Source organism: Callorhinchus milii, unplaced genomic scaffold (assembly GCF_018977255.1).
Source record: "Callorhinchus milii isolate IMCB2004 unplaced genomic scaffold, IMCB_Cmil_1.0 Scaffold14, whole genome shotgun sequence".
Lineage (NCBI taxonomy): Eukaryota > Metazoa > Chordata > Chondrichthyes > Chimaeriformes > Callorhinchidae > Callorhinchus > Callorhinchus milii.
In genome coordinates this window covers 13,068,857-13,079,428 of record NW_024704755.1, presented here as the reverse complement: position 1 = coordinate 13,079,428, position 10,572 = coordinate 13,068,857, and the positions used below count along the sequence as shown (strand labels likewise).

Genomic DNA, 10,572 nt, shown 5'->3' with positions numbered 1-10,572 from the left:
CCAAATTCTCTTTGGCTTTCTTTAAGGTGTAAAATCTGCCCTATATCTAAAGCCTTCTTAACCAGCTAGTGTAAGACACACATCTGATCCTTATTTAAATGATTGTTTGTTTACAACACCACACATCGGGCCACAACAGAGACCCTGAATGTCGCACTCCACAAAATGCTAAATAATTAAGGAATGAAGCCAAACTAAATTGTTGTTAACCGGCTGATTTCTCTCCCATCCCCGTCCATGTTGTTTACCTCACGTCCCAAATCACATTTTAGTAGATATTCCTGCTAGTTTTCCTTCATCACCCAACCAATTACTGCCTAAACTTGCCCTGATTCTAATACCAGTGTTCTGAGTAGAACAGTACCAGAGTTCTATTATTTTATTAATAGCAGATTGCTTTTATCTTGCAAGACTCATAAAATTGGATCGGTTCTCAAGCCAAATGCAGGATCTGTTTGTCCTTTTATTGGTGAAGCAGTATTCATGGCCATTTCCCCCCCAGTACAGTTACCTCAAGCAGAAGCTTTGGATGTCATTTGGTTTCTTTAACTCTTTGACATTACAACAAAGGTCTTGCTTGGTTGGGTAGCACATCTGACCGTGGTATGTTTTTGCTTCTCAGGGTGGAAATCTGCAAGTACACCTTTATCACAAATAGCTGTTGAGACAGGGATTATACTGTCATTCGTTACTTGAATAAAAAATAGCATTAAATGAGTGAAGAAAGAGCAGGAGAGTGGAATTAAAGTAGATCAGGCCAGCGGAGTGAGATAAAGCAGACAGCTCAAATGGACAGGGATTGGTGTAGTTAGCTCCAGTGGGGCAGCTAGCACCAGCACAGACACAATTGCCTAAATTCTAAACATTTCCGAAGCGGTGAGGTTCATGTCTCTTATTCTCTTAGCAGCCCTCCAATCACCAGAATTGTTGTGAACCCTTTTTATTTGAGACTTTTAAATTGTATTTTTGTTACTGTCAGGCAAAGTGGTATGTAAAAGTTACAGGGGTGTGGGGGAGTTGAGTGTGAATGTAAGGATTACACTGCAGTTTAGTTACAAAGGACACTTTACCTATTTTTCTCTCCTGATACTTCAATGTCCCTCTGTGATTTGCATTCCCTTAGATGAAGGAGTGGAAACATATTTAACCTGGCTCTGACCCTTATTTGTGAGATATCTACACTCGGTTCACATGTGTTCTTTTACCACCTAATCTTTGTTCATTGTGAATAAAATCTTTATTTGTTTAATTGGTTAGTCCATTTTATAAGCTTAAAATCCATTGTGCTGTTGTTACCTATAACAAGTTTTAATATTTTTTGTTGAATGAGTGAAGGATATTATGGTTTCTTCATGTGTATGAATTTGGGGATTGAAATCCTGTTTTATTGGATTCATGTTTGATTTGTATTTTTCATACGTGTACATTGTTATTCTAATGTATTTTAAATAAGATTGCTGAAACTCATTTTTTTAAGATCAACTGTATTTGTTTCTTATTTTTAAATGAAAATTGCTGATAAAAAAAATTGTGCCCTTGGGTCAAATATTCTACCAGCCTCCACAGTTTGGCCTATGTTTTTTGGTCAGCTGAGTTCTGACCAAATGCGGAAACCCGTCAAGCTTAAGAATATCCAAACCAAGCTGAGATTTCACGCATCCCACCTACACATGGAAATCCCAGAGATAGATTGTTCAAACGGTAAATACACTCTCTCTGGAGAGACGCATCCTGCTTGCGTAATTCCGGAACGTTTTTGGTGCAGGTTGGCAAGAGCCAAGGCTTGGGGTCCCCAGAGTGTGCGTTGGGGGAACTGCTGGAGTCTAACCAGCTACACCCGCACAGTTTACAAATTACAAATTACAAATGGTAATTTGATATTTGAGCTCACACTTGAATGACTACTTCAAAAAAAAAGTTGCTGAAAGGTTCCCAGCAACAGGAAATGCCTTGTTGGAGGTGGGAGGAGGGGACATCGGAAGATAAGAAATCTTATGTGGCTGTGGTTACAGGTTCTCTTGTTAACTTCCATTTTAAAAATATGTATTTTGATAAATACCAAACTGCATAATGGGTTGTGATTAGTGCTAATAGTTTTAATCTATAATTTACTATTTTGTCAAACAAAGGGTAATGGAGATCTACAGTAAGGTAATAATATAAAATAATAATAATCCTGGCATTTGATTTAGCGCCTTATCACGTCTTTGAGAATATACTATAAAGTGGATTGACTATATTTTGTGGGCAAAAGGTAAATACGATTTGGGGTAAATGAATGTGAAAAAAATAATTTAGCAATTTAGTTATAGCAAGTCTAATTGTACATATACTTGTTCTCATAATGTTGTTAGGGGATTTTTATAATATATAAAATGAACCAAATTTCCAACAGTTTAATATGTAAATACACTGAGAGCTACAGTTACACTTTTACACCAAGTAGATTTGCAAATAATTCACACCTGATTTAAGCAGTTTTCCATGGTTCCAGACATTTCTCTAAATTATGCATTATTTTCCATATTTTTATAATTTTAAAATGCAGTACTCAAGTGGTTACAATTGTTCTTACACAAGATAGTGACATCCATACGTTCAAAAAGATTACATTTTTCTAAAAAGTGGCCCCAATCTAGGAAGCTTCAAGAATAGTTCCCTTTGTAATATTTAAAGCTAAATTTCTAAGGATGATTTTTGAACAGCAGAATTTGTGAAATACACCAAATCACAGCTTCATTTTTAAGTTATTAAAGAAACTAATTGAGATCATTTAAACTGCTTCAAAACCCAGAATCGTATTTAGAGAAAGGTGAAATAGTTAATTGTTAGGCAGCAACCAAATGTTACTTGTTCCTTTAAATGTAACATTATTTCCTGGTTTATAATATTTTTTTAAATTGACTAAAATCTGCATAATATTTCCCAACCAATTTGCTCAATGAAAGAACCCCCATTCATTCAAAATAAAATGAATATAGGCAAGAACACACTTAAATTATGGCTTCAAATTACTTGCCACCATGATAAGGCAATAGGTTTGTGATTTTTGTTTCCAATCTAGATGTTGTAATAATTCTTGTTGCTAGATATGCTTCTGAAGAACGTTGGGGGGAAAAGAGGCAATCTACTACTGATTTCTAGAGTATGTACAGGATTTCCACTTTGAGAGGCAGTCTACCCTGGGTTTCAAGATGTACTGCTACTATATTCTCGCCATGACTGGAAACTGAAGAAAGAACTCGCTCCATATGCTATCGTCACCACCGCTGCAAAGAACTGTTGAGAAAAATAAATGGTTAAAATCCATGGCATTCTAATATAATTCTGCCTGTGTACTCTAAATACAAGTTTACAACCCACGTCGGCGATGGTTTCCCAAACGGAATAGCTTTCAGTGAGTAAAGGCACAGTCTGCTGCAGATCCTGGCCAGACAGGCTGTGTGGTCAACAATGTGAATCTTGGCCAGTGCTAAGTTAGCTGACCCGAGCCAGGCCTGCGTTTGAGGCATGGTGTCCCCTGGGTTCAGGATGGGGGTAATCAGTTCGCCCCCATCCTCGCCCGACTTCACTGGCACCCCATCCCCCGGAGGATCGAGTTCAAGATCCTTGTTCTCACCTTTCAAGCCCTCCATGATCTTGCTCCTCCTTACTTCTGTGACCAATTAAAACTTCACCAACCTGTCCTCTCCCTCCACAGGCACTGGCCTGCTCCATGTCCCCCGCTTTCTCTGCTCCACTATCGGCAGCCTTTCTGCCTCCATCCCAGAGCCCTTCCACCTCGTCCCCTAACTTTGACCTTTTTTTTCAAGCTGCTATTTACTGTAAAGGTAGAGGCTACTTTTATGAATATAAAAGTTTGAGTACTCACCGCAGCAGCTGCTCTGTTATTGTACTGATACTTAGCAGTTTTTTTCTGCTGATTAACACGTGCTGCAATGGTACTGAAGGCAGTGATATACAGAACTGTAGCACCTAGGTTAAAGCACATTACCTGTGGAAAGAGAGAGATCTATGTCAGGAGAATATCACAACAACAAGATTTCATTCATAGAGCGCCTTTCATGTCGTGAGGACGTCCCAAGGCGCTGGACAGTTAAGAACATAAGAACATAAGAATTAGGAGCAGGAGTAGGCCATTCGGCCCCTCGAGCTGCCCCGCCATTCGATAAGATCATGGCTGATCTGACCTAACTTTAATTACCTGCCCTCTCCCCATATCCCCTAATCCCTCTGTTTTTTAAAAATCTTATCAGTCTCAGCCTTGAAGATGTTCAAGGACTGAGCATCTACAGCTTTCTGGGGTAGTAAATTCCATATATTCTCTATCCTCTGAGTGAAGAAATGTTTCCTCAACTCTGTTCTAAAAGGCTGACCCTTAATTTTAAGACTGTGACCCCTGGTTATAGATTCTCCTACCAGGGGAAACAGACTCTCAGTGTCTACTTTATCAGCCCTTTAAGAATCTTATATGTTTCAATAAGATCTCCCCTAATTCTTCTGTACTATAGAGAATACAGCCCTAGTTTATTCAGCCTATCTTCATAGGTCAGTCCCCTCATCCCAGGAACTAACCTGGTGAATCTACGCTGCATCCCCTCTAAGGCAAGTATGTCCTTTTTTAAATAAGGAGATCAAAACTGCACACAATACTCTAGGTGCGGTCTCACCAAGGCCCTATACAGTTGCAGCAAGACTTCCCGAGGCGAATGCTGTTCGCCTTCTTAGTTGCTGCTGCACCTGCAAACTAACTTATTGAGACTGGTGTACAAGGACACCCAAATCCCTCTGAACACTAACACTACCTAATCTCTCCCCTTCTAGAAAATAATCTGTTTTTCTATTTTTTCTACCTAGGTGAATAACTTCACACTTCCCCACATTAAATTCCATCTGCCACCTACTCGCCCACTCCCCGAGCCTATCTATATCCTGTTGCAATCTTTTTGCATCATCCTCAGAGCTTACTCTCCCACCTAGTTTAGTGTCATCCGCGAATTTAGATACGTTACATTCAATGTCCTCGTCTAGATCATTGATGTAAATTGTAAATAGCTGAGGCCCAAGCACTGATCCTTGTGGCATTCCACTAGTCACATCCTGCGAATTCAAGAATGACCCATTTATCCCTACTCTCTGTTTTCTACCCATTAGCCACTCTTCAATCCGTGCTAATATGTTCCCATTAATCCCGTGGGCCTTAACCTTGTGCAGTAGCCTTTTGTGTGGCACTTTGTCAAATGCCTTCTTAAAATCTAAGTATACTACATCTACTGGTTCCCCCTATCTAACCTGCAGATACATCTTCAAAAAACTCTAAAAAATTAGTTAAGCATGACTTCCCTTTTGTAAAGCCATGTTGACGTTGCCTAATCTTGTTATGGTCTTCCAGGAATCCCAAAACGACATCCTTAATTAAGGACTCAAGAATTTTCCCTACCACTGAAGTCAGACTAACTGGTCTATAGTTCCCCATCTTTTCTCTCCCACCCTTCTTAAGTAGTGGTGTCACGTTTGCAATCTTCCAATCAATGGGAACCGTTCCAGAATCCAGAAAATTTTGGAAGATCAAAGACAAGCCATCCACTATCTCTGTAGCCACCTCTTTTAAAACCCTAGGATGTAGGCCATCAGGTCCAGGAGATTTATCAGTTTTAAGACCTGATAAAGATAAGACCTGTTGGGTCAAGACCCGAGCAGGGGGGAAATGGTCAGGGTGAGGAGAGGGAGGGGAGGGAGCGAGGTGGGGGAAGAGAGTCGAGAGGGGAGCTGAAGGCACGGTCAAAGAGAAAGGTCTTGAGACCGGCCTTGAAGGAAGAAAGGGAGGAAGCGGCGAAGGCACTGGGGGATGGAGTTCCAGAGCCTCGGGGCTGAGAGGCTGAAGGCCCGGCCACCGATGTTAGGGCGGGGGATGTGGAGCAGTGTTTCAGCAGGCTGTGGTAGTGCCGTAGTCTGGCGATGTTCCGGAGGAGGTGGAAGGCGGTGCCAGCTGTGCCGCGGATGTGGGGAAGAAAGGAGAGCTCAGGGTCGAACAGAACCCCAAGGTTCCTGACCGGCTTTGAGAGGTGGAGAGTGCAGCCTTGGATGCTGATGCTGTCAGCGCCTGAGGTGCGGAGGCGCTAACGTGAGCCAATCAGGAGGGCCTCAGTTTTGCGCACATTGAGCTGAAGAAAGTTGTCTCTCGTCCAGGACTCGATGTCAGACAGACAGACATGGATCTGGCAATAATTCACCTGGTGAGATAAATAATAATTCTCACGTCTGGAGAATGTCTCAAAGTACTTTGTAAGATTTTATTGTGAAGCGCAGTGAACCCACAGCATTCTGGCTCCGAGGCAATTGAGCCAGGCTCACACAAATGCTGAGATCTAACGACAACACGTGAAATCACAGAACATCAATGATATCAATTTCCAAGTTGACTTTTTTTTAATATCAAAGATAAAAATGTAAGGTAAGCTGGTAACTTTGCTGTAACTAACGACCCCACTCACTTGGCCCTGAAATAGTCGCTTACACCTGTAGAAAATAAGTAATTCACTGCTACTTAGAAAACCTACCACAAGAACCCAAGGCACCATTGGTAGTTTTGCAGTCAGGCCCAGCATGTATAAAACAAAGAGTATAATGGTTAACAACCACAGGAAGACTGCGACAAACATCACCCATCCAAATGCAGGGTCATTCCCAAAGTGAGAACCAGCAATCAGTGCCCACACCAATAAGCCGATTACCTGCAAGGAAAATAAAAAAACATTATGTCAGCAAACTTGCGATAAACACAAGTGTGTTTCTAACTCTTTTTCCCTGTCAATTTTCTCTCCTTTCCTCAAGTGTTGACTCATGCTGCTGATAATTGTCCCAGACTCTCACCACCCTCCAGAACCTAATTCAAAGCTGCCAGTTTTCATAGGTAAGAGTAGATAATGTGAAAAAATTCTGCGGCATTGAACGCTGACATTTAATAACCTTTCAATTAACAGTACATTGTAGTAATTTGCAGTTTCCCATCCATAAAACCGTGAAGGGAATTAGTATACCTTAACCAAAGTCTTGTTTAGATATAAAGGAACTCATAATAATAATAATCCTTGCATTTGATATGTTGTTCAGATGTCTCAAAACGCTTCACAGAATATATTGTAAAGTGACTTATGCTGTATTTGGTGGGAGAAACTCGCGTACAGCAGTGTTCCACAAACAGTCATGGACTGAGTAATCAAATTATTATTATTATTTTTGTTTTGGAAGGATTATTACACCTGGAAAGTGATCCACCAATCGACTAACAATCAAGTTCCAACTTACTGCTTGGTAAACAAAGTGAGTGGAGTAAGTTTTTGCTGTACTGTATTCTGTAACACCGATTTATTAGGTAATAATTTGCCCTTTTGAATGCAGTTTGAATGAGTTCTCAGTGTGGTTTTATGGGCAAAATTCCACAGTCAATTGCGCACAGCAATGGCCCACAAACAGCCCTGGATTAAGTGCCCAATTTTATTTGCGAGATTTGTTGGCTTGGACACCAGGAGAAATTCCCTGCTCTTTTTTGAATAGTGCCATGGGATCTTTAACATCCACCTGAACAGGGAGATGGGACTTTGGTTTAATGTTTCATCCAAACGACGGATGCCATGCCTAAATCCTGTGGCAGTAATGATGTCTTGGAAGTTTTGACACCCCCTCCCTCCCCCTCCATCATTATTACCACTGAACAATCCCATTCCCCCTGAATACAAACCCTTGTTAATCTGTACAATTGGGTAAACTGTACCTTACTCATCACAGTCTTTTGTTTCCAAAAGTCCTTTCAACACTAAGTGTCTTCACTGCTGTTGTTACATTATAAAATCTATGCAGTGGAACAATGACCTCTGTGTTGCCATTTGTTAGCCGGTGTATAGAGTATGTTGTGGTTCAATAAGCTCTTGTTGCTCTGAGAAAAAAGTCTCTTGAAATTGGGCCCCATCCTTAAACTGTTATTGTTGCCCTTCCAGCAGCAGAAAGAGGTTAATGTGTGTATGTTGAAAGGAGATTGGATGGGTTTGAAGGGCCTTTTTTCATCCAAACCGATCTTGTGATCAGTGACAACACTTAAGCAAATTACAACAGTATTTTCTATAAAGATACCAAACGGGATGGTGACAGGGTGACCAAAAGAGCAAATAAAGATCAGAAATTGGAAACCAGTCATAAATTACAGAAATGTTCAGGTTTATCGTCATTTCATAATGAAAATAAAAATTATAATCCTTGCATTTGATATAGCGCCTTATCACATCTTCGAGAAGCCTCAAAGCACTTCACAGCATATACTGTAAAGTGAATTGACTGTATATTTTGTGGGTGAAAATGGGTAGATTTGCTCAAGAACTTGCTCCTTATTGGACCACAATATTTTAGCAAACTTTAGCTTTAGCTTACACAGGCTTCTGCACAAGCTTAGTTTATTTCAATCACGTCCGATGAGGAAGCAGGTCCTTTTGATTTGGTGAACAGGGCTATTCTGGCAGTACATTTGGTTATCTTAAGGGTTTGCAGCTTCAAACAATAGAACTGCTAAATAATTACATGTGAGGATAATATGGAGTCCTGTAGTTCAGTAGTTAGAGCATTCGCTTTGCAAGTGAGAGACCTGAGTTCAATTCCAGGCAGAGGGCGAAACCTTGGGCAAGTTTCCTTACTCCACACAGAGCCTAATAATAATCCCTCCAAAACCAAAAACAATAATAAATTGGTCATTTTCAATCTACGACTGTTTGTGGGACATTGCTGTGCGCAATTGGCTGCCGTGTTCGCCCACAAATATACAGTCAATTCACTTTACAGTGTGTTCTGTGAAGCGCTTTGGGACGTCCTCCCGACGTGAAAAGCGCGATATCAAATGCAAGGATTATTATTATTATTAATAGAGTGGGTGCAGAAAACTGATTGTTTGGTAGAACTGCAAAAGGCTTGTGAAATGCTATACATCCCCCGCACCTCTCCAGGCTGCTTAATAACAATAGAATTGCTAAAGAATTTGATTTCCTGCCCTCAACACTTTCAGTTTCCATACAATTCAAACATGCTTCTACTGACTTGTGGGTAGAACCATAAAAACTGGCAGGTAAATAGGCAGGTTCACACTATTGTGTTAAAGGATTAGTCCAGGTCTATGCCGAATTTGTTGATCTTAGGCAGGGCAGCAGTTAGGGGGCTGCGGGAAAGCTGCATCAATATCCCCCTCCCTCCCCCTTACCCTCCCCTAGAATATTCATACAAACCCCAGTACTCAGTTTAGTGTCAGTGTCATATTTGTTCTCTTGCAAACTTGGCACTGAGGTGACATGACAGTTTACGTCCCACCAAAACGTTCAGTTTAACACGAACAGCAACATATGGAAATTGTTGGAATGGAATGCGCATTTTCTCTCTCTCTCTCTCTCTCTCTCTCTTTCTCTCCCTGGAGGAACACATCCCGCTTACCTAACTCTGGGAAGTATTAGGCGCAGGTTGGCAAGAGCCGAGGCTTGGGGATCCCGGTGTGTGCGTTTGGGAAGTTGCTGGAGTCTAACCAGCTAAAAACACCTCGCTTGCCATTGATATCTTGCTGTCTGGCAAGCTTTCCTGCTGCTTGTCCAACTAGGACCACCCGAGCCTTTAGGGTTGTGACTTGCAGTTAACAGGAGCTGAGTGGGAGGATCCCTTGGTCCCCAGAGGTGCTAACCACAGGCAAAGGCAGACATACACCATGCTCCATTTTCAAGGAAGGAACATCTTACCCAAGTAAATACCGACCGGCGCACTCTCACCACTGACAATTCAAAGATGCAGCAAAATACAGGAGCTGATGTGTGCAATGCAATCCTGAACATCATGTACCTGACCCCAGGTAAGGCTTATGTAAACAGAGACGGCTTCAGGTAGGGAATCAACGTGCAAACTCTTCCTCTAGCAAACTATCCAAATCTCTAAAGCCCCTCCCCCCAAAAAAAAAAAATTAACTCTAGAAATTGGGCAGGGAATGAGACCTTGCCATGCATCCATCCACCTGGACCCTTAAACCTTTTCCAAAGCGTCGCAGCAAACATGAAGCCAAGAAAGGAACTTACCATTTCGACCATCATCAATATCCCGAAGACTGATCTGATGAAGGAGATGTTCACACCGATGGGAGCAAACCTGCCTGAGGTTTGGGTGGTGGTGGTGGTGTGAGAGGAAGCTGTGCTGGTCTGTGTGCTCACTTTGTCTGGAAACTCCATGGTGAAAGCTGTGAGACAGACAGCACTGGGACCTCAGCACCACCACTGCAACCCTCTCGGGTTAGGACAGTGTAAAGCCTTTGCTGGTGCTGGAGGGGCAGATTAACGCTGGTCCGTAGCACTGGTGCCTGTGTTATTGCCAAGTGCCTGGGTTGGATCTGGGCACTGATGACTGACTGCTGAGGGCGTTAACCCGGTTTAAGCATTGCCACACACGCCTATTTCCCCCCTGTCTGGCACTGATCAAAGTTCATCCAGTCCTCTCGTCAATTATTTCCTAAATTGTTTCAAAGATGTGTTGTCTGTGTTTATTCCTTACAGTGGTTCC

At 41.8% G+C, this 10,572-nt stretch overlaps 1 protein-coding gene across 1 annotated transcript; it reads right to left on the bottom strand.

The window, feature by feature from the left end:
• Positions 1-2,383: 2,383 nt before the first annotated feature.
• On the bottom strand, positions 2,384-10,382 carry pllp (plasmolipin). Its single transcript, NM_001292692.1, is given in 4 exon segments — positions 2,384-3,279; positions 3,872-3,994; positions 6,561-6,734; positions 10,095-10,382. Coding segments are annotated over 4 exon segments (537 nt in total). The 5' UTR covers positions 10,245-10,382; the 3' UTR covers positions 2,384-3,189.
• Positions 10,383-10,572: the final 190 nt, after the last annotated feature.